General features: G+C 41.0%; 1 protein-coding gene across 6 annotated transcripts in view; it reads right to left on the bottom strand.

Annotated features, from left to right (window-relative positions):
- Window positions 1-532: 532 nt before the first annotated feature.
- KCNMA1 (potassium calcium-activated channel subfamily M alpha 1) overlaps window positions 533-27,590 on the bottom strand; it is a 710,872-nt gene continuing 683,814 nt past the window's right edge. For 2 of the 6 annotated variants that reach the window (XM_045783283.2, XM_045783286.2), the window contains 4 exons: window positions 13,911-14,105; window positions 11,977-12,095; window positions 10,405-10,629; window positions 533-837 (listed from right to left, as the gene is read on the bottom strand). In XM_045783283.2, coding sequence (XP_045639239.1) covers window positions 813-837; window positions 10,405-10,629; window positions 11,977-12,095; window positions 13,911-14,105 — 564 coding nt within the window. In that variant the 3' untranslated portion in view covers window positions 533-812. Of the gene's footprint in view, window positions 838-7,957; window positions 10,630-11,976; window positions 12,096-13,910; window positions 14,106-27,590 lie in introns of those variants that run through there. The other 4 variants (XM_045783284.2, XM_045783287.2, XM_045783288.2 and 1 more) reach the window with 3 other exon arrangements.

Raw genomic sequence — 27,590 nt, 5'->3', positions numbered from 1 at the left:
GTCTTCCCTTTAAATATATGAACAAAGGGATGAGCAATACAGAATGAAAACTAAAACTACAAAAATATGACTTTCAACTGAGAAAATAAATAAGTTTCCATTTATTAAGAGCTGGTGTCAGTGCAGCTAAGATACACACCCATCCAGGAAATTCACCTGCCCCCTTTTGTCTCCTTCTACGAATTTACCGAAGTACATGTTTACATCATTGGACCATTTTAAAATTGTTTTAATAATCCATTGCCCTTCCTTACAATTATTTGTGGCGGTGACCATCATTCTCCTCAAAGGAAAAGAGAGAAAGAAGAGAAATATGCATTAAGGAGTCTGGCCACTTACTCATGTTGATTTTGCATTGTTTAGATATAGGGAAGATATTTGACAACGAAAAAAAAGAAAAATATATTTTCTTTCTAATAAATAAAAATAATTTAAAATGCTAGAGGCTATACATGACTATTTTAGTATGTTCGTTTATAAATGAAATCATTTCCTTTTCCAAAATACATGGAAGCAATATTCAAGGCAGACAAAGAGAAAGATCTGTCTACTTTATTTTTCTTGCAATTCTCATTTATCCTAACATTTCCACCAGTGATTCAGTATGTAAGAGGAAGAAAAGTCACATCACCATTTATGAAGTTTGTCAGGCTTTAAAAAAATAGTTCTGGTCTCCTGGGAGTCAACATTCATCTTCAACTTCTCTGATTGGTGGAATCAAGCTGCTTGTGGATTTATATTGGTTGATCTGGTTAGCCATGTGGGTACTCATGGGCTTGATTTGAATGTTTCTGGGATAGGCATTATCCGGTTCATCTGTAAACCATTTCTTTTCTGCTAAAGGGCAAAACGGATAGAGAACAAGAAGGAGAAATGAGAAGCTTAATTAGTCCTAGGGTAAAGCCTTTGGAAAGTTCATTGAAAAAAATGCACAAATGTAATCGATAGAAGCTGACAGTGAGTAGTTGCTAAGAGATAGTGTGGTGTAGGGAGAACCCCAGAACGTGGGACACCTCTGCTGCTTGTGGCAAGGGATGACCAGTGCACCCTTGGGACTTGGAGGCACCATGGGTGGACCTCTGAGAATAAGGAGGGGTTGGAGGAGGAACTCCAGCAATGTTCTCTGGGGTTCCTTTAGTGTCCTGGAAAGCTTTGGTGGGAAGGAGATGTGGAATATATCAAATATGGGGCGTGAACATTGTGCCTGAGGAAAGATCTGTGCGTTCACGGATTTGAGCGGAACGTGACGGACATTGTCCCTGACACAGAGCCAGCGATCTAACATCTTATGCAGGATTTCCTCCTCTCAACCTGGACTTGGCCTTGTTTGTAACAGACATACTTGAAGTTATAGCTCAATACACCACTCTTTTTTTTTTTTTTTTTTTTTTTTTTTGCAGCCAGTTTTGAGGGTCTTAAAGTAAGCCCACAGGTTTTGCTGGGCAATGAGACTCAAAATCAGAATAGCAACCAAAGTTTGAAGATGATTTTGAGATGGTTTTCATTCCAAGAAAGAAAACTCTGTGTTGGTAAAAAGTTATGAAAAGAATTCCTAGTGGCAATATCTTAACCGACTATAATAACCCGAGCTGTTGACAAGGGAGCTGGACGAAGTCTTGGCATTTCATTTCCACCCTAAATACAGACATGGCTGCGAGAATGCTGAGTCAGAGCATTCAGAGGGGTGAGGGGAGGAGAGTGGGGAAGAGAAGAGCCTAGCATCCTCTCAGCATTTCAGTTCTGTTTTACAGGACACAGGCCTCACCCCAGCCTTTTTCTAGAATTGAAACTTTCGGGATAACCGGCCATGTGTCCAGACATGAAGAGACTGGGCAAATAGGACATTCTAATTTGGGACTCATGTTAGTGGCTCAGGAAAAGAAAAGAAAAAGGGGGAAGCTTTCAGGCACACCCACAGCTCTAGAGACAATGGCCTCTTCTTTATTAGAACAAGTCACAACTGCCTTGTCGGGGGTCCCAGACTGATATGTTAACCAAAATTGCTCACCTGGCTCGATAGAAGAGTGTGTGTGTGTGTGTGTGTGTGTGTGCGCGTGCGCGCTCACACACGTCTGTACGTCTGTCTGTCTGATAGGTTAATGATCTATAAATTCAGCATCTGCGATCAGCTCACAACGGCTCTGCATGTTTCTCCTGGATGCGTCCTCTCTCTCCTGCTGTGTCAAGTCTGAGCCTTCGGTGTAAACCGTGTCACTGGAGCGGGGGTGTGCCTTGGGGAGACCTTGTTCACGACCCTTTGTTCGGCAGCTCAGTTTACCCCCAGGACACGACTGTCTCTCAGATGGTTCCCCACTCCCCTTTCTCCTGCGCTGGCTCTCTCACCTATTATAATTAAGTTCACTTTGATTTGAACAGATTGGACGATCGGAATTCATAATGCTACATCCTCACAGTGAAGCTAACTGATTAAGTGCTTTAAATTATTCCCCCTGACAGAATGATAAAGTTACAATCTGTTCTGAGATGATCTACAGCTTGCCAGACTCCTACAGCTTCTTTCTACATTCATTTATCTTTTTGTCAAGCAGAGTTTTTTTTTTTCCTAAGCTTCAATTCCATAGATCTTTTAAAGTCATCAGCACATCTGAATTATTAATGAGGCTTTAGAGGCAAGGTTCCTGATGGACTGGTTAAAAAAGGTTGTATAGAAATCCAGGACTGTGTACACATCAAAATAATTTCGGCTCCATTTAAAAAACCATTTAGTTCGAGTGTGACATAGATGAACCATTATGCATTTGTGGAGACCAATTTTTTGTGATCTACGATTAAACTAACCTTTCAGAGAGGAGTAGAGTGTGATGGTTATGTTTTAAAAGCATTGCCAGGCCACTGAAACAATTTCAAACTATGACTTTTTCCAATGGTTTATGTGTAAAGATGATTTTCAGAAGAGCGGGACCGGGCGTCTGTGCTGTTTGCCTGAGCTGCCCTTGGTTTTGGCTGTGCCGCTGTGGGGACTGATGGTGCAAAGGGATTTAGTGCTAGGCTGGACATGCCAGGTTGGAAAGGAAACTGAACTCTGCTGATGGAAACGAGTAGGTCTTTTGGGCGAAAGACCTAAGACAGCTGCAATTTGCTGAAATTTTTACAACTGCTGCAGAGAATAATTGTTCAGAATTTAGTCTTTACTGTTCAATTCAAAGTTGGCATTTTGACCTTTCGTGGCAGAGAGAATATCAATTCCTTCTGCTGTCGGTAAGAAAGAGAGCATTACTTTCCCCATTTAAGCTTCGTTCTCTCTCTCCTTCTACACTTCTTGCCATAGAAGAAAATCTATGTGGAGTAGCACCTGTGTTTTTGGCCATTCAGCTTCCACACAAGAAGTGTTCGAGCACGTCCTGGTGATGAGTTGAGGTTTTTATTATGTCTGAGAAACAGGCTTTTTAATTTGGGTGCCTTGTAAGATATAAATATATATGTTGTTGGAGACTTGATTGGATAGGATGTTGAGGAAATAGAAATATATTAATGCTCTGAGCATTCTAGTAAAATATCCAGGGGCAAAGGTCGTTTCTGAAGAGATTCTCTCAAAAGGCATCAGAGGAACACACACTAGTGATCGTTACTCATTTGCTTCAACAGAAAGTGCTTGAGGCATGACGATGACACTTTGGTTTATTGACTCTCACCTTCCAGAGAAGAAACTGTGCCAATGGGAGGCTAGAACATTGGCCATGAGGAAGAATACTCAGGGAAGGGATTCAAATGAGTGCTGAAGTGGTCCAGGACAAATGCAAATCCTTGAGTTTATCTCCTCTCCAAGCCTCATTCCACAGGCCAGAAAGATTTCCGGGAGCTTTGATTTTGTCCCTAAGATGGGAAGGGCAATGGATCTGGCTGCGAGGGCCTCCTAGGAGCCAGAGGAAAACAGCCCCATTTGTCAACAAGCCTCTGGAGGCTGCTAAGCATGACGTCATCAAGGCAGGGGTAGTGTGTGACCCCCCCCCCCCCAATCAGGGACAGGAGGCGTGGCAGTCTCTGGTGAGTGGGCTAGTAGCACAAGATAAAACCCGGACATGGACTGCAGAGAGATGCTTCTAAAAGAACCGGCTGTCGAGAGAAGGCACCTACGGAGACCAGCCGGACCATGAGCGATCCACCACGGACTGGCCGGGAGGTGTGGGCTGCGGAGATGGCGTGGGGCAGGAGGGTAAGTTCAGAGGGATCGGAGGTCTCCCGCGGGAGTTGCATGGCTCCGATCAAGTCACTGTGTAATTGATCTCAGTTACGGTTTCTCGTCTGTAAAATGGGCTCGTGACCAGATCTTCCTAACGCTGTTGTCTGGATGAAAGGGGCTAGTGCGGCCGAAGCGCTCACCACGGGTGCGGATGCATGGTAAGTAAACTTGAGCGCTTCCGCCTGTTGGTGATAGCAGCCGCCAGGACGGCAGGGGGCAGAGTTCACAGTTTTAAATGCCACTCTGCCACTTTCCTGCTGGATGACTTTGAACAAATCCGTCCTACAGATTCCTTCAAACAGAGATGTGAATGGCAGGTACAGCTGAGCTTGTGTGAGGATTGAATGAGTTACTTAGAAGAGTCTGGCACTAAGTAAGCACTAAGGGGTTGGCTTGCTGTGTGAGGTTAGCATCAACACGAGTATTCTCAGCACTAAAGGGCTACGGTGAGGATGGGTGGTCCTTTCCAGTGTGGCTACAAATGCACTGGGGGTGGAGATCTAAGGGTTGTAAATTGGGGTGCTGGCCTATAGAATGGGGATTTTGACACAGACGACAGAGGAGGATTTGCTGGGGTTATCTTCATTTGGAAGGAAAGGAGAGGAAGGAGTGACCCAATGTACTTTCTGAGGAGTCCAGGGTTGCTACCCTGCCGCGGGACCTGTATCCTTAAAATAATGGCTTTGTACTCAACAGGTGCCCTACCCCACCCACAAGCCGTCTGCGTCTTCCATTGCTACTTCCATAGCTGAGATAGAAGGGTCCAGGATTAGAGCTAGGACTTCCTCAAGCCACGAGGAGCCTGGAGGAGTAGGTTGTGGGAGGTAAGAACCCAAGACCTGGGCTGACCTGATCGCCTGGGTACCTGCAAGCAGAGAAACAGGCTTCACTGTGAAAACAGAGCCTCTTTGCTGGCTCTGTGGGTTGTCAGTGCTGTGGGATTCAGCCTTTTCATATAACTGCTCCCCAGAGAAGACTGCATTAAAGAAGAGACGATCATACAGCAAAGGGATCTGGAATAATTGGCCCTCTTCCTGCTGTACCACAAGCTGAGGTTTAGAGAGAAAGGGCTGGAAAGGGAAGGGCTCCATTTGGAGAGAGACCACAGCTGAGAACAGTAAGCCCTAACCAGGAGCTGCAGCCTTCAAAGGTAACACTGTGTGCTTGCACAGCTCACCTTTCCAGGACGCAGGCTGCCAATTGCCCTCTGCCCTGCACACCCCACCCATGCATATTGCCTTCTTCCCCCTCCGTGGGCGAAGTGTGGTTATTTCATAGACATGACAACCGTCCGTACCAGAACTAAAGCAGCCTCCATTTATGAAAACTGACACTTGTTTGCAATTGTCTGCCATGACTCTATTTGCCTCTTTAAACTGAAAGTCTAATGCTGCCATTCACTGGGCAGAGCCAACCGCCCGCTCCAGCCCTTTTCTGGGGTCTTCGTGCAGCTGACATGCCAAGGACAGAATCTCCACTCTTCCCTTTGGGGATAATCCCTCTCACCTCCCTGTACCACAGATGTGCGATCTCCTGGGGGGGACAGGGAACCGGTTCAGTGCCAGGTGCCTGCAGCTTATTCTTCATCATGTTATGACAAAGCAGGGATGGGCCGAAGAAGCTGACTGAGCCACTGATTTTTACCCTGTCTTGACTTCCACGGGCCAAAGTTTCTACACGCTCCTCTTTATCCTCCAGGAGCCTGTTGCTATAGGAACCTGGCAGGTTGATTTAATTGTCTGTATTGGGATGCAGACACCTTTAGGCTTTTCCCATGCTGGAGAAGAGCCAGTCAAAGGTTTTACTGGCCATCTGAGATCTTGACAATGCTGTCAGGAGGCACAGTCAGTGTCTCTGTCTCACTGTACTTAACACGGCTATTCCCTGTCTCAGAAGCCGTGAGCCCAGCTCGAGAAAGTGCCAATAGCACAGCAGCATCGGGAAGCACCCAGAGGCATTCTTGTTTTTGTTTTGTTTTGTTTTAAGGATAAGCCAAGGGAGTAAAGATAATTGATAAAATGATGAAAGGTCTGAAAATATTTAAGATCAATTTATTTCAAAATATTTACTGAGCACTTATATTAAGGTTCTGGGTCACAACCTGTAATATTCATACAGAATTTGAAACTTCTCCCGGTTGTGGCAGAACCCTATGTATAAGGGTCCAGCTTTCTCTTTATCCATTTGAACTGGCTTCAGGAAGGACCCTGGGTAGTAGTCCTTAGGATGTTGATGATTTTACGACCATCTGAGCAAGTGCTGAGGCTGAGAAGGCTTCACCCCACCTCCTGGTCTACCCATTTACTTAAGGTTCAGCCCTTTCAAAGCCTAAAGCAAATTGGACTGAATAGCTTACAAATTGCTTCTCTTCTGGAACAGTACAGATAACTGAGTTTCTAGCTGTTGCTCTTTTTAAATGCATGTACTTTCTCTTCAAATAATTCTTTCGCTTTCTACCTTTCTTTCTTTCTTTCTTTCTTTCTTTCTTTCTTTCTTTCTTTCTTTCTTCTTTCTTTCTTTCTCTTTCTATTTCATTCTCTTTTTTCTTCCTTTCTTCCTCTTTCTTTCTCTCTTCCTCTTTCTTTCTTTCTTTCTTTCTTTCTTTCTTTCTTTCTCTTCCTTCCTTCTTATTTCATTCCTAGTCTTTTCTTTTTTTAGGGGGAGCAGGAAGGGGAAAGACATAATATGAGAATCTTGTGTGCTTCCCTCCTAAAAGAACCTGAAAGGGGAATGAGGAAGTTTGGAGTCACATGGAAAACAATGGAGGAGACTCTTGGTTCTATAGGGGAAAGTATAACATAGTAGTTTCAGCTAATAGAATAGAGGTCATAATGATACGTTTTCATCATTGAATGTATCATTAGCCAAATGCTACAGTCAACTCTCAGTTGTGTGCCCAATGTCCCGGGAAAATTCCAAAGTTTCATCTCATGTCACAGTCTGTTCCCACTCCATCCCTGTCACAACATCATCTCATCAGAGCTGCTAACAGATTGTATATAAAATGCATTTTGGAATTACTTCTCTCTATCTGCCCAATCTCTTGTTGGGATGTAACAAATGCTTGAAAGGCAGGTGGCAGGAGAGACTTGGTTAATGCAGGGCCTGAGCCGTGAGGCCCCAGATAACTGGGCGTGCTCTGTGAGTTGATACATATAACTGAGCAGTTTTCATTTGGGGTCCTACTGATCAAACATAAAGGAGACCAATGCTTTTGTCACTAATAAACCTCCTGGTCTAAATTTAAAGGAGGATAAAATATGAACCGAGAAGCAGGTTTGCCAAATGGAATAACTAAAAATGTTTTCCAGCAAAGTTTATCACCTGGCATCGTACTTTGATTTAGTGGGTCTTGCCAAGATAAACACAGAGATGTGGTCAGACCGATGAGGGGCTGGGTTGGGGTGGTGGTGATGGGGGGAAGTGGAGGAAGCTGGGTTTCTTGATGGGAAAATGCTTTTGGACTTGGAGCAAGGTACCAAGGTGGGCAGGGAGGCCACGTGCAGATTTAAAGGCAAGCCAGATGGAGAGAAGTTCCCCCCAAATCACCCAACCCCAAAACCAAGAACACCAAAACAAACTCTAAGGGATCTAGCAGTAGCAGCCGCATAGCCTCATCGCGCTGAGCAATTTAGAAAGTGGAGGAAGGAGGAGAAGTAGGGAAGGAAGAGGAGGGGGAAGGGGAGGGGAAAAAAAAGCAAAACAAACTAAATAAAACCACAAACAGAACAATAAAAATAAAAATAAACAAACCAATAACAGAATAAAATTTGTAACTCCTTTTTTTTTTTTAATTTCACAAAAGTTTTCACAAGGACAACGTTATGGAAGAAAACCCCCAGCAGTGGCTAGGTCATGCAGAACCATTAATTGTCATACCTCGGCCCATTCTATTCATCCTTGGTGCACTTTAGAGAGAGAAGTAAGCTATGTGAGTTTTACAATGCTTTTAAACTGTCATATTTCCTGTTGAGCACTTTAACTGGCACATTCTTATAGTTATAAATGTTCTATGGGCACAACTTTATAACCTTCTTTGCAAAGAATGCATGAAAAGCTCTTCATGATCCCAAACTGGGGTATATGTGTGTGTATATATATACACACATATATGCATATATATATGTGTGTGTATATATGTAGAGAGAGATATATATATAATTCTATATAAAAAGATAGATAGTTATACATAATATAGAAATTGATATATATAGGGACAAAAATAATTTGAAAAAAATTCTTCCACTCATAGGGCTTTTTAATATACATGTATACAATTTTTCCCCACCCCGTTCCTGGTCTGAATACGGCACTGCCCTGTCTTTGGTATGGGGGCAGAGGTTCAGACTGAGCCTCACCATTCTGTCAGTAAAAGTGCTTGTCAATTCACACAGCAAGCAAATCTCCAAAACTATCATGCTTGGGGGGAGGGGGGTCCGAAATCTAAACTCAAAGCATTCACCATAAAAACACCTTTGTAGAGATGATATAGCTGTGGCATTTTTCTCCTCCCCTCTACCCCTATTCTGCTCAATGAAATTTTTTTTAAAGTAGACATTTCAAATCGGTATCCACCAGCCAGGGCTCGTCCACACGTACCGGAAGTCGGTTCCGGTGGAGTTTGCCCATTTCTAGGAACTGCCCTGCCTAAAGCCTGATTTGCATGCATAAAACATCTGACAACTGGATATTGAAAAAGGGATTTTTCTACCTTTCCTCTCATGCTTACCAACTTTCAAAAAAGGAAGGAAAGAAGGAAAACAAAAGAAAAAATTACTTCTACCAAAATGTGTTTGGCTCACTGTTGCACACTTCTCCCCCACCTCGTGACAACAAGGAGCAGCTCGCTGTTGTTGTCATTCGCCTGCCTGGGTGAACTGGCTATGTTCAAGGAACTGGGGAGGAGGAATTTTCCCACCAGCTCTCTGCTTTGGGACAGCCAGCACCATGCCGCTGTGCCGACAGTTTGGGGCGGTGGCTAGCTTTTGTGTTTGTTGAGTCAACTGTGGCTCGATCCCCCAACCTTCTGATTTATTTCGCATGTCGGCTCCTAGAAAAACATGATCTGCTGCTGGGTTTATCTTCCTCGCGCTCTACCGTGGCCCCAGCCCCTGCTCCTACCTGGCACTGGGGCCCTAGCTAATCAAACAAAGGGGAGTAAACAGGTCCCCGGAGAATGCATGGAAAAATACTCGCTCTTTCCTGAGCATTATTTATTCTGTACATAAGGTAAGTAATTCACCTTTTAAAAGATGTAAAAATCCCAGGAAGGCAGTTTTTAATGACTTACATCTGATATTTATGATACATATGGCTTTTCATCCCAAATGTCAAAAGTGAAAGAAAAAAAAAATAGCTAGTCATATGGCATAAGGAGACAGAATAACAATTTAATATGCAATCAAACCTCTGTTCACTTAAATTAAATGACTCGAATTTGATACATCCACGAATGGGATACTATTCTTTCCTCCACAGTAAGGGTAGAAATGTTCACACGAACTCCCAGAGGAAGTGAGCTCTGGGACAAAAAGGCCTTGGTGAGTAAAAAAATCTCAGATGTTCTCTTATAAAAGCAGGTGCTTAATAATCATCTACACAAACGGCGAAAGCCTTTTAAACGCTTCGCGAGACATCAGCCCAGAGAGTGGAAACAATCGATATGTTTTTGTTGCTTTTTGGTTGCTCCTTTCAAAGAAATGTGTATGTATATATTATTGCGTGTGTATTTAAAAAAAAAATTAGAAAGGAAGGAAGGAAAACAACAACAAAATCAAAACCCGAAGCACCCTGATAATCCTGATAAATCAGAACAAACTTTTCTTCTACATTAACTAAACTTGCTTTGCGTAACTGACATCGATCACAATGGCTCGCCTCTACTCTGCGAACTCCTTCCTGCAGTGAGCTATTTATGTCTGGAGCATGCCTTTGGGGTATTTTTCCCCTAGAATCATAAATAACTTTTGGTCCTTCTGCTTATTTGCTGTTGTGCTCAAGGGTTTTATGGTGGTGAAATAAAAATGACAACCACATGCACACTATCATACATATGCAAATATGTGTAAAAAAAAGGGGGGGACTACAGGGGAAAAGGGGGAAAGTTACTGTTGGAAACACCCACTGGGGAAATGAGTGGCAGATACAGTTTCACACACGGTGGAAGTGGATACACATATCAGAGGCGCTCTTCCTGCACGTACTTCTGTTTGTCTCGGGACTCCCGGGACTTGGGTCGGTTCTGTCGGTTTGCCGTGGACGGGATGGAGTGCACGGAGGAGCTCTTCTTGCTGGAGGACTGGGACGAGTGGGAGGAATGGGAGAGGCTGGCCCGGGACTGGCCGGCGTTGTGGTCAAACTGCATCAAGCAGAAGATCAGGTCTGTCGGCACGAGCTCAAACTCGTACGGGGGGTTGGTGATGACATACCTGCATTGGGAAAGCAAAGGGGGCACGGATAACTGGCGGCGTAGTTCCCCTCCCTCCGCACCAAGAGGTTCCTCCAAGAGCATCTGGAGGATGGGCTTCTTGCTGGTCCAAGGCCTTAAACATTCTCTTCCAAGCCAAACTACATCATACTCTCTTTAGCTCAGGGCAGGAAGCCCGCCACCAGCCCCAGCAGCGATGCTGTATTAGGGCCTATGGTGGGAGAACCAAACTGTGCTTCCTACAGTCTGCATGCCCCTTTCAATTCAATATCAAGTTCAGTTCTGATCCTGAGTAGCCCAAATGCACGCAGGAGGTTCACGGAGTGCACCGCATCTTTCATTCTAGAATGTTCTGACCATCCCAGACACACATCGCAGGACCAAAAAAAAAAAAAAAAAAAAAAAAAAAAAATCACTGTTTCCTCTATAGTGGTACACCTCAAAGTGGGTCCTCAAGCCAGACATACCAGCATCACCTGGGAACTTAAAATGCAAATTCTTAAGCAACTTTACTCCAGATCTACGGAGTTAGATAAGCTGGGGATGGGGCCCAGCAATTTGTGTTTTGACAAGCTTTGCAGGTGATTCTCATGCTCACTAAACTTTGGGAACTCACTAGTCTACAGCAAGTAGTCTCAACTCTGGCTATATACTATAATCTCTGTGCAATAAAAAATTATCCATATTTTCAATCCAGACCAAATAAGTCAGAGAAATCAGAATATTTTTAAAAAGCACCCCTGGTGATTCTAATGTGTAAGCAAAACTGAGAAATACTCATCTTTGTAGCATTGTTTCTTGAAGGTACGTTATGCAAATACACTGATTTTTGGTAATTCTACAATGTACTTTTGATTTGGGGTTGCTATGAATTTATTTTAATGCAATTAGAAAAATATAACTAGCACACAAAAACTTATTTTTTTCTGCTTCAGGTGATAATACACAATTTTCTTGAAATAAAAAGTCCATTAAAAATATTTTCAGTAAAAATATAGGCATCTAAGTAAGATATGGCAAAGGAACCAACTATCTTAAACACTAACAATATGAAATATCTCTCTAATAGTTACCAACAGAATAATCCCAGTAGCTGTAATTTGGAGGAGACACTCCTATTCAGGAACTAATCTATAAAACTTGATTCTTCCCACAATATCTTTACATCTGCTATGCGTAATTAAAGGAAAAACCTCCCATAACCTCAGACTCAGTGTTGGCTATAATGTGGGCAGTCATTGGCAGACTGAGTGCATGTACATAGACCTCTGCCTTCATAGTGGGGGACAAGAGAGGGTATTTCTGTCTCTGCATTTGGGTTGGGGTAGCAGAGTGGAAATATACTCACCTCTTCGTGCATTGGCTGGGGGTGCTGAGGTGAGCGTCTCTCAGCCGGTAAATTCCAAAACAAAGCATATTATATGTTTTCAGAGCTTTGCAGAACAGATCACCATAACAACCACCATCCTGGGAGACAAGAAAAGAACAGAGAGAAACAATTTTATTTGTCTGAAAGTCGAGGTCCGGGGGAACAGAGCCTTTTTATGAAAGCTTGTTTTGGTGGCCCCTGAGTTGGAGGGTCTGTCCCCAGGGACTGAGGTTGAAGTCGTCATTGTGATTAACAGCTTACATCCAAGACTGGTCATTTGTAGAGATCAGATAATGATGGGGCTCTCCTCCAGTTCTCTCCAGTTTTCCATCTGTAGCAATGAGAGCCCTAAAGAGAGGGTGTAAAGCTTGAAGGTCTCAGATGCATGTTTGGCTGAGAAGAAACCAGCTCTGCGAAATGGGGATTATGTTTAGCCCCAGCTCAGCTATAATCACTGTGATCTGGCCATGTTGTCAAAACTGCTCGAGTGATAATTACAATCACTGCAAGGAGAAAAGACCCCACCAGGTACTACGGTGACAGACTCTTTCAGGGAAAGGACTGTGTGAAAAGCACAATTTACAGACCTCTGAGATGGCCCTGGTGGAAGAGAACGTGTTTCCCTGGGAGGCGGAGAGCTGCAGGCTGAATCAGTGAGATTCACAGTCCTAATCAGTTCATGGTCACCTTCCAAGGGTCTGGGGCCTGATGGGGAATGTGAAAGCAAACCCTCTCACTTGGGAATGCTGGCTTCATGCAGCCAGGGGGCTTTAGGTGGGCGTCAGTACAGGAAGGGCCTGGAAGAATGACTTCTCTGGGAATAAAGTGGCTGCCTTTGTCCCTCCTGTCATTGGAATTTCCGCATGGGCATCGTATGACAGAACACAAATGGGGCCAAATCCTACCATTACTTAAAGTCTTTATCCTTCCAAAGTGTATCAGTAAGTCAATGATAGATCCCAGTCTAACAAAGGTCCTTACCCATAACCACGCCAAAATATGATGCAAGTTGGCCTCGGGGTTCCAGAAGAAATAGAGAAAGTGACCCTTTCCCTGGGTGACACTATTATTTGTGCAATAAATGTATTTGTTCCCAAGACTTGTGGCGCCACCCCTTGAACACACCCATGGAGGTGGGGTCGGGCTGCGAATAAGGGTCAAGACTGCAGACTTTTGCCACAGTACGTGAACCCATCTGGTGCGTGGGGCCCAAAGGGAGGCACTGGTCATCCCCTCTGCAGCAGGGAGGGCATGGGGGAGAGTGACTGGGTCCAGCCTTAGAAATGCGAAGACCCAGGTCCAGAATTGGAGCCATTAAAGGACCCCCATGAGACGCTATTTGTTTGGCCGGTGACTCAAGAAGCATGTTGGTGTTTACAAAACTTCCAGGGCCCAAATCATACCCAGATACAAATACTCTGAATCCTGGGAACTGGGCATGGCCATCGGTGTTTTTAAAAGCTCCTCATAGGCTATGAATGTGCCTTTGGGGTGAAGTAGCCCTGAGATATGCCAAGACCCTGCGGAAAAGGGGTCTCCGGCTTGGCAGCATGCCGGAATCCCCTCATGCCTCCTAGCTCGTGGTAGAAGATACCTAGGAGAGTGAGTAAGCCCACAGGCTCTGAAGCCAGGGTTCCTGGTGCAAATTCCTGATCGGGCCAATCCTCAGTCTCTCTGAGCCTCAGTTTCCTTACAGTGTCTGATAATAGAACCTATGTCAAAGGATTGCCATGGGAATAAAACGAATGACCAATGTAAAGCACAGTGCCTGCTACCAGTAAACTGGTAAATAACCTCGTAGTTATTTACCATAGAAAACGGAAAAGACAGGTGCCTAGGTCCTCACTGGCTGGCACTCAGCCCAAGTTATTCCCAATCAGTGGCCACAGGTGACCTCTACACCATGAACTCACCCCCAAGTCCGCAAAGGGCCCATCCAGCAGCGCTAACTGGGCCACTCGGCAGCGGTCCCTATTGGCCAGCGTCTGGGGGGTGCTGTAACCCCCTCGAAGTGCGTTCTCCTCAGCAATCAGAGCCTCGAGCTCTGGCGTGGCTCCTCCAGTCACCAGGGTCCGGATCAGAGTAAGGATATTGTCGTTAAAGTACGTCTGGGGAGAGAGTTGGGGGGAAAAAGTCCTTTAAGCAAACACCCTCATGTCACAATAGACATCCAAATTACGACTTTTCTTGGTATCGCCTGTTTAAAGTTCTGGCCTGTCTCTTCAAATAATTTTATGTGGGAAGTGAAGAGACAGCAGCCTCCAATTATTCCATTCTTTTCTCTCCTACTTGGTTCTGCCAGGAGAGCCTGACTTTTAAAAACCAACTCAGGGAACTTTCATTAAAGGGCTGATATCTAAATGGTTGGTGTTTACCATAATTGGTGTTAGTAGGGATGCAAACACGGCTTCCTCTCTTCAAGTCTGGCTTGTCTACTAAGGGACTTTGGACTTGTGACACAAATTGCAGCCGCCCCAGCTGCTAACCCAAGTACGACTACCTCTGAAGGTCCTGTCACCTTATGCCAGAAAGTCGCCTTCCCCAACAGTGGCAAAACTTCTTTCTGTGTAGGAAAGAGATGCCAAGAGCGTCATTAAGGCCACACGCTCAACAATTTACTATGCACTTTGATAATAATCTAACCCAGAAGACTCTATTAATTAAATATGCCAGATAAAATTACAAGGAGGTGGGTGTCCTGGTGTGTGCACTTTTGGTTTTGTTTCTTGAGGTCATCTCAATAGTCAGAGGCAAACATAGCACATTAGGGAAGTTTCCCTCAATTGTACATTTGTCTCACATCTGAAACATAACAGGTCTGTCGGGAACAAAACGATGGGAGTTTAAAAAAATTAATAGGGTGTCAAATAAAAGAGCTCAAAAAGACATTTGTCACCCAGCCTAATTTGAGAAAAAACTCAAGTAAGGGTCTGCCTTCCATTTTCCAAGCTAAGAAGAAAGCAAGCAGGTGAAATGAATTCAAACCAGAGCTTGCCTGTGGCTTCTGAGGGCTTACGGACCTTTGGGAGTGGGTTAGGAAAGACAGCTGCATTTCACCTCAGCGATTTCTCAGACACTTGACCTGGCAAAATGTGGTGGGGAATAAACCAGGTAAGGACTAGTTCTCATGCTGGGAGGGCATCACTAGTTCTCCGTCTTGAGGGAGGTTGAGTACCCAGTTCTAGGCTTTGATATTCTCGTCAGCAAAATAAGCACAGTCATTAAGATCAAGTTCATATGCAAATTATTCCAGGAGGACTTCTGAGTTCAGATGATCGCTTCTCCTGGGGCAAGATTCACCTTCCTCAATGAAATACTGCAAAACACCCCAGCATGATAGACAATTCCAACAGCAAAGGAGACAAGGAATGTTACCCAGAAGGAGTCAGACCCTAAGGAGAGTGCGTGTCTCCTCTACCAGAGCTCAGATGTGCCCTGGGGCACAGAAGCAGGCCTAGTGCAAGTACAGGAGGTTGCGGGCTCGGTCAAGGGATAGAGTCAGGCGGTGGGTTTAACGCTGGCTTCACCTTGCAGTAGCTGTGTGACCCTGGAAAGTTATATGTCATTTTTGTGCCTCAGTTTCATGATCTGTAAAATGTATGAACAGAGTGGTTATAAGGACGGTAGAACTAACACACGTGAGGCACGCAGAGCAGTGCTTGGTGCCCAGGAGGCGCTGATAAGTGGGCAAACCAAGGCCTTGTATTTCATCCGTGCATCTGTACTTCTCAATCTGCTTCCATTCGAAGACCCTATTTGGGCTCGGGAAGGACATGGCAAAGACACCAGGGCCCTGCCTCCTGAGACGGGACAGCAGTAATGGAAAGAGACCCGAGAGGTGTGCTCTAGTGGAGGTGGCCTTGGGACACACCCGAAAACATCTCCGAAGTTTTCACAGGTAAATCCTCTGCCCTACAGTCAGATAGCACCTCAGTAGAAGCCAGAGACCCGTCCTTAACCCTGGGGCACATTCAACGTGTGAGTGCTGGGCATGAACTCTGACAAGGGCCTTTGCGCTCTAATTACCCCTTTAGATCAAGACCAGGAGGAGGAATCTAACGGCTCACAAAGCTGGTGGCAGAACATTCACAACCTCATATACCAAACTCTGTTTTTTGGTAGAGAGAAATAAAGGTAGAGAGAAATTTAAAAAGCCAGTATAAATATTTTTTTACAAGGAAACCACAGTATTTAAGATATAAAGGAAAAGCATCATTTTGAATGATTAAATGGTTGCTGGAAGAAGTAAAAGGAAAAGAAGCATCCATTTTAGAATTAAATAAAATTTTTAGAAAATATAATTTCTATAAGAAGTAAAAGATCAGATTATAAGAAAGCTGACTTCATACAACTTACCCAATTTTTTATGTAAGATATTTTTAGAGATAAGAATCCAATAAACTTTCACGATAAAAACATTCAACAAGCTAGGAACAGAAGGCAATTTCTTCAACCTGATAAAGGGCATGTATCGAAAACCCAAATTTAACAGCGGGCTTATTGGTGAAAGACTGGATGCTCTCCCCTTAGAATCAGGAACAAGACAAGGAAGTCAGCTCTTACCACTTCTATTCAACACAGCACTGGGAGCTCTAGCCGAGGCTACAAAAAAAATGAAGTAACCACATCGGAAAGAAAGAAGTACAACGATCTCTGTTTACAGAGAATATGATGTTATATATAGAAAATTCTAAGGTATCTATTAAAATTCAATTATAGATAATAAACGTGTTCAGCAAGTTTGCAGGTACAAAGTCAATATACAAAAAATCATTTGTATATCTATACACTTGCAATGAACAATACAAGAATAAAATTAAGAGATTCCATTTATAATAGCATCACAAAGAATAAATACTTAGGAATAAATTTAACTGAGGAAGTACAAGACTGGTACACTGAAAACTACAAAATATTGTTGAAGGACATTAAAGAAAATCTAAATCATGGAAAGGCATCCCATGTTTATAGATTGGAAGTCTTAATGTTATTAAGACAGTAGTATTCCCCCAATTTTGAGATTCAGTACAATCTCTGTCAAAACCCCCAAAACCATTTTTATAGAGATGGAAAAGCTGATTCTAAAATTCATATGAGAGGTGCCTAGGTGGCTCAGTGGGTGAAGCATCTGCCTTCGGCTCAGGTCATGATCTCAGGGTCCTGCGATTGAGTCCCACATTGGGCCCCCTGCTCAGTGGGGAGTCTGCTTCTCCCTCTCCCTCTGCCCCCCACCCTGCTCGTGCTCTCTCTCTTTCTCTCTCTCTCAAATACATAAATAAAATCCTAAAAAATTTAAAAAAATAATAAAATTCATATAAAGTTGCAAGCACTCCAAATAACCAATCTAAAATCACACTTCCTAATTTCGAAACACACTACAACACTACTATAATCAAGACAGTGTAGTACTGACATAAGGACAGACTTGGGACTGAATTGAGAGTCCAGAAAGAAATTCATATGCTTTTGGTCAATTGATTTCAACAACGGTGCCAAGACCATTCCATGGAGAAAGAACATAGTCTCTTAAACAAATGGTGCTACAATTCTTGGGCTTCCATATTCAGAAGAATGAATTTGGACCCCTACCTCACACCATATGCAAAAATTAATTCAAAATGGATCAAAGACCTAAATGTAACAGCTAAAACTATGAAACACTTAGAAGAAAACATAGGCTAAATTGTCATGACCTTTGATATGAAAATGGATTCTTAAATATGACACTCAAAGCATAGGAAATCTCCCCAAAAAAGATAAATTTAACTTCATCAAAGTTAAAATTTTTGTGCATCAAAGTACACTATCCAGAAAGTGAAAAAAAAGCCTTACAGGATGAGAGAAAATATTTGCAAATCATGTATCTGATAAAGTCTAGTATCCAGAATATATATGTATAATATATATATAATCTTAAGTAAGATACATATATAAGTGTTTTATATATATATATATATATATATAAAATCTTTATATATATAAAATCATTATATATATAAAATCTTACATCCCAACAACATAAAGAAAAATAACACAATTTTAAAAATGGACAAAAGACTTAAACATTTCTCAAAAAGAAGATATACAAATGGCCAACAAAATAAATGAAAGGATGCTTGACATCACTAGTCATCAGGAAAATGCAAATCAAAACCACAATGAGATACCTCTTTACACTCACTGGGATGGCTATAATCAAAAAGACAAATCATAACAAGAGTTGGTGAGGATGTCGAGAAATTGCAACACTAACACTCTGCTGGTGGGAATATAAAATGATACTGCCACTCTGAGAAACAGTTTAGCAGTTCCTCATATGGCTAAACAGAGTTATATAACCCAGCAATTCTACTTCTATATATATATATACTCAAGAGAAATTTTAAAAATATGTCCATATGAAAACTTGTATACATATGTTTATAGCAACATTATTCATAACAGCCCAAAACGGAAATAGCCCAAATGTCTATCACCTAATGTATGCATAAATAAAATGTGTTATATCCATGCATGAGTATTATTCAGCTATACGAATATTATTCATACCATAAAAAGTTATGAAGTACTAATACCTTGAAAACATTATGTTAAGTGAAAGAAGTCAGTCACAAAAGACTACATACTGTATGATTCCATTTATATGAAATGTCTAGAAGAAGCAAATCTATAAAGATAGGTAATAGATTAATGGTTGCTTAGGGCTGGGGGAGGGGGACAGAGGTTAGTGGGGGTTGCTAAAGGGCATGCAGGGTTTTTCTGAGGCAATGAACATGTTCCAAAATTGACTGTGGTGATGGTTGTACATATTTGTGATTACACTAAAAATCACAGAATTGTACATTTTCAATGGGAGAATTGCATGATTATTAATTATATCTCAATAAAGGTGTTAAAACAAAAGAGATATAGTTAAAAGGTAACTAAACTTATAATGGCCAGATTTTTATCCATTAAGAAACAATAATTACAATACTGTATTGTACACTGAAAAATTTAAGTGGGTAGATCTCATGTGAAGTGTTCTTATTAAAACAATAATGAAAAAGAGGCACTATGTTGTAGAACTAAAAATCATATACACACAACATCAGTAATGTGGAAGTAAGACTAAGAAGTTGGCCGAAACTAGATAGAAAAAGATGTAGAGACCTTTCTTTTCTTTCTTTCCATTCTTTTCTCTTTCTTTCTTCCTTTGCTTTCTTTCCTTTCTTTTCTCTTTCTTTCTCTCTTCTTTCTTTTCTTTCTTTTTTCCTTCCTTCCTTCCTTCCTTCCTTCCTGCCTGCCTGCCTGTCTTTTTTTATGAGAATGTTGGTAGATATTGAGGAAAGACAACAGAGGTTCAAATTGATAAATACCAAGTGTTCACAAGTTAACGCTGTAAACAAAACTCAAGCAAATAAAAATGAGTAAGCAAGCAAGGAAACAAATGAAAACAACCTATCCTGAGCTGAGAGAATGAACTGAGGATGTGGACTGAAATGGCTCACCAAGTGAATGCGGCCATCACTTAAATCTGTAACAGGTGAATATTTAAATTTAAAATATTAAATGAAGAAGACATGTGACCAAACACAATACTGTAAGGGGAAAAAAAAGTATGCAATCGGTTAGCCAGAGACTTCTCTAGAAAACTTAAGAATGATGCCAACTGAGTTTTGAAAGGACACATTTATTCCAAGAATTCTACATGCAGCTAAATCATCAATTATTTGTGAAGGCAATAGAAATATTAAAAAAAAGAAATATTTTTGAATCTCTGAGTATCTAAGCATTTATTGATTTACTTCATTAAAAAATACTCAGGAACAAAAGTCAGCATCCTTCAAGTTCATTTGAAACTTTTAGAAATTAAAAAATGAGCAAATGTGGTTTAAAAATACTGGTGAAATATATTGAAACATGGAATTTAAGAAATGATTATATGTTTTATTACCAAACTAAATGCAAATGTCAAAAATACTTCTTGAAAGAAAAAAATGACAAAATTATTTAATACAGTAATATTAATTTATTTTTTAAAGTCAGAAAAATTAGGTAGGAGAGAAGAGGATGGATATAAAGGAAGAATCAAAAGCTAAATTTTTCTAGATAATATTGCTTAGAAAATATACTTTCAAATATATTTAGAGAATGTCTGGTAACCACTAACTAGAATCAAAAATAGAATATAGATAGTTTACACATCACTAGAGAAAATATGCGTACAAAAATAGAGTCTATACACCCAAAGATGGATAATAAAAGACACAATTACAGAGGCATGTATAAAGCATAATGCAAAATTATAACATTATATTTTAATAGCTAAACATAAGTGAGCTAAGGGATTTGATTAAATTGCAAAGGTTCTCAGACTTATTCAAAAGCCAAAATGAAAATCAAACTCTGATATTTTCAGAGAGAAATAGGAAAAAGCAAAACAAAATAGGCATAGAAAACTATATTTCCAGGGAGAAATTTTAAATGTTACTTTAAGCAAGTTAGCTTTGCATTGATAGTTAAAATGTACAATAAAGATGTAACCTACTTAGGCACAAATAATATACTGAAACATAGAAAGTAAAACTAATTAGCAATTAGAGTAAAATACATGTGGACTGAGGGTGATATGTAAACTATCACTGTGTTTCTAGCTTCCATAGCTCAAACAGACCAGACTATGAGAAAATTAGGATATAATAAAAGCGATTTAGTGGATTTGTGCTAAACTTTGCAACATTTTCAGATAGCTTCCCAACAGTAATTACAAAAAACGATCCACGGCTCAAAGTATAAAATCTCAATATATACGATCAAGTGTAAGCTGCAGAGTCTACTTCAGAAAAACTAAAATAATAGTAGAAATGAAAGTAACTATCTCAACATCTCCAAGTGCAAAAGAAAAGTATTCTAAAACCCAACTATAGGTCAAGATGGAAATCAAACTTAGAATATAGAGTATTTAAAAATTAACTATTTGAAAATGGCATATAAGAATGTCATGCATTGAGGCCAAAGCTACAGAAACAAATTCAGAGCCTTAAATGATTTTATTATTAAGTACAAAAGAATTACAATAAATAATGCTAAGCATGAAAAGAACTGGCTTTTATTGTTCTTTTTTATCTTAGAAAAGCAGAAGGATGAAATAATAAAGCATCAATTAATGAAATCGCAAGAGGATATTTATTAAATTGATAAATACAAGAAATAATTCTTTGAAAAAATAAACAAGTATGACAAATGTAACTAAAAAAATAAAATTAGAAATAAGAAAGAGACTATAGTGTCATAGGCGTTTGAGAATTAACACTCCTATTCTGGAAGCTCTCTTTAGTATCATAGTTCCTGGTCATGCATAAGAACAGCTACTGTTGTTCAAGGGAAAGCAAAATAATGATCATCCACAGAGAGAGAAGATTATTAGGGAAAAAATAAAAAAGAAGAATATTGTGTTTCTTAACATGTCAGTGGGATGTTATAATGTTGTATTTTTTCCGGAAAAAATTTAAGTTTGATATATGCCTAATCATAGATTCAACTGGATATTTATTTATTTATTTATTTATTTATTTATTTATTTATTTATTTAGAGTGTGTGCGAGTCTGAGGGGAGGGGTGGCAGAGGGGCAGAGAGAATCTACGCAGGCTCCCTGCTTAGCCCAGTGCCAGAGACAGGGCTCCACACAGGGCTCTATCTCATGACCCGGAGATCATGACCTGAGCCACAATCAAGAGTCTGGAAGCTTCACCAACTGAGCCACCCAGGGGCCCCTCAACTGGACTTTTTAAAAACTTAACACAACTATGCTAAATTTCCTCTGGAAACAGTTTATGAAATTGTCCTCTCAGGGACAATAATAAATATTAAATATTTCATAACTTAACATTGTAGACAGTAGCAAAAATGAGAAGACCAATCAACCAGAATAAATTACTGAGAATGATAGTGTAATAGTCCTATGAACAATACAGGAGTTGGCAAATCTGGCCCTTGGGCCAAATACAACCTGCCGCCTGTTTTCTTAAATAAAGTTTTATTAGGACCCAGACATACCCATTTGTTTACAAATGGGCTTTCGTGCTATAATGACAGATGTCAAGTACTTTCAGTGGAGTCTGTATGGTTCTCAAAAACCTAAAATATTCACCACCTGGCCCTTTACAAAAAAGGTTTGCTGATCTGTTCTTTAATATGATAAGGAAAGCATCATACACCATAGGGAAAAAATGTTTAGTCAACAAGTGATTTAGGGGTAACTGGCTATCTGGAAAAAACTCTTCAACAATATGGTAATGATTAAATAAATCATAATATGCTTAAATTACTTACATTACCCAGATATTAATATTATGTTTTCAGAGAATATTTAATGGCACCGTAACAATTATATGATATAATAGGAAAATATGCAAAAAGGAAGGATCCAAAAAACAACCTGATATAAAATTCATGTTAAAAGTTCAGATGTCAACTGATACAGGTTTATTTATGTAAAAATAATTACACTCAGTACCCCAAAATTTTACTTGGTGACTAATTCTTGGTGATAGAATACTGATTGATTTTAATTTTTCCTATAATTTTATTTATTTTATATACTTTGTCTATGAAAATATATTTATATTAAATTTCTGAAAAAGGTAATAAGTGAAATTCATATAACTCAGTGGCAAAAAAATGCAAAAAAATCCTATTCAAAATGGGCAAAGAAACTGAATAGACATTTTTCCAAAGAAGATAATCAAATGGCCAACAGGTATGAAAATGTGCTCAACATCACTAACCATCAGGGAAATGTAAATGAAAACCACAATGAGCTATCACACCTGCTAGAAGGACTGTTGTCAAAAAGGCAAGAAATAGTACATGTTGATGAGGCTGAGGAGAAAAGGAATCCCTGTGCACTGTGGTTGCGAATACAAATCGGTGCAGCCACTTTGGGAAACAGTATGATTGTTCCTCAAAAAATTACAGCTGGTACCACCATATGATCCAGCAATTCCCCTTCTTGGTATATCTGAAGGATGCAAAATCACTATCTCAAAGATACAGTGCACTCCCATGTTCGCTGCAGAACTTTTTACAACAGCCAAGACATGCGAACAACCTAAGTGTCCATTGACAGATGAGTGGATAAAGAAAATGTGGTATATATATAACAGAATACTACCCAGACATAAAAAGAAGGAAATCCTGCCATTTGCAACAACATGGATGAATCCTGAGAGCATTATGTTAAGTGAAATAAGTCCAAGGGAGAAATCTGAATACTGTATGATCTCACCCATATGTGGAACCTGAAAACGAAAAACAAAAAACTGACCTCACAGAAACAGAGAACAGATTGGTGGTAGCCCGCGGCTGGACATGGGGGTTGGGGGGAACAGGTGAAGGTAGTGAAAGGATACAAGATTCCAGTAAGATGAATTCCATTCATTCCATAAGATGAGTAGTTCTGGGGATGTAATGTACAGCAGGGGGACTGCAGTTAACAATACTGTATTGTATATTTAAAAGTTGCTAAGAGAGTAGATTTTAAAAGTTCTCTCTCTCTTTCTCTCTCTCTCTCTCTCTCTCTCACACACACACACACACACACAAATATGCAGCTATGTGAGGTGATGAATGTGTCAACTAACCCTATTGTGGTAATCATTTCTCAATATACGCAAATATCAAATCATTACACTAGATACCTTAAATGTACATAGTGTTGAAGTCTATTATATCTCAGTAAAACTAGGCCAAAGAAAGGAAGCAAATGTTATAAAATAGTTAAAGGCAAAAAATGTAGCCACTAACAACCTGATGAAAATATAGCTGGATATGTAACTGATCTCAGGACACCTGATAGTTCTCTGTTCAGCAGGCACTTTTTAAGCATAAAAACTGTAGAATAATTCACAAAAAATATACATGATTACATACAAATTAAAAGTTTAGATACTTCAAAAATTATCATTAACACAATTAAAGGGCCTTTAGAGAAAATGATAATCAGTGCCCACTGGAGCACATCCGATGGGACTTACACACCTGTGATGGCAGTGTGATTAATAGGAGATAATCCAGCCATACCCATCAAGAGCTTTGAAAGTGTTCCTACTTGTTAAAAGCCCGGTAAGTGTGCCTCAAGATAATCAATTGCTTTTTGTTCAAAGATTATGTACAATAATGTTTATCACAGGGTTAATTATTGTTAAAACAAAAAATTTTTGAAGTAAAATTCCCCCAAAACAGGTAGATAATGGGAATATCTATAGGTTAGAGTCTCAGGAAGTCCTATGGAGGCATTGCAAATCATGATACTCAATAATAGACATGATTAAATGCTCTGGATAAAATACTAAGCATTAAAAGAAAAGAAAAAAAGACAAGATATAAAACTGGGTGATCCATATTTATCCATCTGGGAGGAAATACACCAAAATATTAATCATGCTTATCTTTGGGTATTGGAAATATGGTTCACTTAAATGTTTTTCTTTATATATTTCTGTGCTTTCAAAATATCCCACACTGAACATGAATAACTTTTCTAAAGAAAATTGTCAGTGATTTTTAAAGAAAAAACACTGTAAGTTCTGCCTTGCAATGATTAAGTCCAGAAGGTCAACATGAAAGGTTATTGTTTTGTCAAATTGCAACTATTTGACCTTAACATGTTTCCCCTTCTGTGTTGAAATCGGTTACACTGTAACAGCACAGACTTTTTGATCAATCAGTCGCTGACATTTATTGAGCATCTACTAATCCCTAGGTCTTGGTTTGGCTTGAAATTGTATTCTATTCAACGAGTGTGTCACTTTCAAAATTTCCCATCAACGGGTAGAATTTCAGGGTGGGTCACAGGGTTTCAGGGGTGCCTCAACAGCTCGGGAACCACGCACAACTCTGAACACAAATCTCGACCCTCTGACCTGTACTCTAGATCTCTCTCCTTGATTCTCCCGTGCAGGCATCAAGGAACACACTGGGGGCAGCAGTATCTGCTCTGACGGAGAACAATGGTGTCCATCTGTCCACAGAGCACTCCCGCTCCCGTTTGGCTGCCTCAGTATTCAGCTGCATGTGGCTGTGTTCTGAGCTTGTGTCTAGGTTCCTTTGTGATCTGAGTAACTTGGTGCAAAGACAATGCTTTTCTTGAGAGAGGAGGGCTAGTTGGTCATCACGGAAGGTACAGATTTCCTCAGATGTTGATTGGGCTGCAGCTAAGCAGCAAACCCTGAGCTTTCTGCATAGAAAGAGGCTGTTTCCGTACCATGTGGCAAACAGATGCTAGGTCGTCAAATGCCAATGATCACAGACAATTTCTATGGAGAATGTGCCAGCTAGAACAGACTTCTGTACAACTCACCCAACCCAGAGGGCAACATTCTCTTCTGGATTAACAGAAACACTAGAATTGAAGAAACAGAGACTTCTGAAGGGAGGATTGTAATATGGAAGGGCGATCTTTTGCCTCCTGAGCTCCCCATGTAGTCTAAGGAATATGGCAGTCCCTCTTCCCACTACCAAGGTTGGGGCTCCACCCCTAGCCAAGGAAGCCTTTCTTCCCAATAAGACAACATGGCAGCCCTGGTTATGTGTACTGGCCTTAGAATTCAGTTCATATGGTTTTAAATCCCCGATTCATTGTTCAATACCTATGACAACGGGGAGGTTGCCTGAGTTTTCTATGCCTCCAGTTCCTCATCCGTGTAACTGGAACACAAAACCCCAGTGCAAGCCAGCTTATAGGATAGTGTTAAATGAGATACTCTGGGTCACATCGAATGCATCACAGATAATAAACGGTAGGTTATAAAAATAACAACCAGCTAGCAATGCAACCAGTTTGGAAAATTCCCTCTCCCTTTGCTTCTGTGTTCTCATCTCTCCTATCAGAGAGCTGGCCCAGATCACACGCACGGCCTGCTTGGCCTCCGAACTTTGACGTTTCTCAGATCCCGTATGTAGACGGGGTGACAAGCAAGGAGGAAGCCGAGACAGGCTGGGCAAGGGCCTGACTGCACAGGGAAATCTGAGCGCGCAGTGCCACCTAGCCTGCTCCGAGGACGCCGCTCTGCGCCTGTGTTTCTAACACACTGCTGCATCTTCCTCTTTTTATTTTTTTAAAGTATAATTACCAGAGCTTATGTTTCACAGTTAATGCTGTCAAGCCTTTTAAACTAATTGGTCTTTTATAGAAAATTTAACTGAAAATTAACACATCTTTTAATAACATTGCCTTAACTTTAATGGCACTTTGCCTTTCGTTTATAATTGCTCTAAAATTGTCATTTTCCATGCCATAGCTGCCATTTTTTAGATTTGCTAGTTTTCATGGTGTAGATTTTTATTTTTAGTATTTTTTCTTTCATGAAGGATGAGAACGATTTGATTTTTTTTTCCCCCCAATCCCGGGCCTGCCTGGCCTGATGTTACAGCGGTGGTACGTTCTGGGTGCAACAGAGCACACTCCCATTGGCCACATGGACACTGGCACGAGCTCTTCTGTCTCGGAACGGCCCATGGGCTGTCTCTCACCTTGGGAGCAGAAGAAATGAGGCTCTTGAGTGGAGTCTAAGGAAAAGGGCCAGGGAGCAGTCATTTGTTTATGTAACAGGGTACTGGATTGGCTTGGGCTGACGGAGAACTTGGTCTGCTTTATAACACCCTCCCGGGGTTCAGCTGAAACCCCAGGACAATTAAGAAAGCAAATCATGTGGGTCCATCCTCCAGATGGCCACATTCTTCAGTCTTACCAACATCAGCTCAGTTATCACTGGCAGAGACCAGCTCTGATATTAGAGACTAGAATACAGAAACATATAACATACATGTGTGTGAGTACATACACATATGTGTATATATGTACACACACATGTAATAAACCCCCTTCTTTGTAGTTACATTGGATCTGAAGAAATATTGGTTTACTCTGTGAAAGATTTTCATCTACCTTTGCCCTTACCTGATTACCCCAACATGATAAGGGATTGTTAATATCATTCCCATTAACAGTTGGACCCAACGGAGACCCAGACAGTGGAAAAGACATACATGGCTGCTGGTGAGCTGAGACCGGAACCGGTACGTCCTAATCCATGGGTCAGTGCCACACTGTTTCTTCTACAAGTCCTTGCCTTTGTTATGAAGGACTAATTCATTGAACATGCAAATACCCACTCTGGGCATTGGTGCAGTGGGCAAAGACACGCCTGGCACAAAATGTTCAGACTGAAGTTTTTCTTAGGCTCCTGAGGGATTCAGCAGCAGGGATTCCAAGAAAGGTGAGGGGTCAAAGAAAATGGACATCATGTGCTCATCCTCCTGACCCAAAGGACAAGCCTATGGCCAGAAGCCCAAGGATGCTGTCTAACCACAGTCATGCAGGCTCACAAAAATAGAAGTGGGAGGCCTATAAGTTTGGTTCAGTGGGATACACAGGCAGGGACCAGTGGGATGAGTGAAGCAGGCCTGGGAGAGGTCAACAGGGACCAGTGTGGGCTGTCGTTAAAGGAAGCATAGCTCAGCTCCAGCCAACTGGTGTTTTGTGGGTTATTTGGGCATCTGCTCTGTGATTCCAATCAAAATAAGCTGGAAATCCATATTTGATGTGTAA

The sequence above is a fragment of the Ursus americanus genome, chromosome 6 (assembly GCF_024610735.1).
Source record: "Ursus americanus isolate L20-20 chromosome 6, mUrsAme1.1.p, whole genome shotgun sequence".
Lineage (NCBI taxonomy): Eukaryota > Metazoa > Chordata > Mammalia > Carnivora > Ursidae > Ursus > Ursus americanus.
Note: the sequence above shows the minus strand (reverse complement) of the source record. Positions and strands in the feature narration are given on the sequence as shown.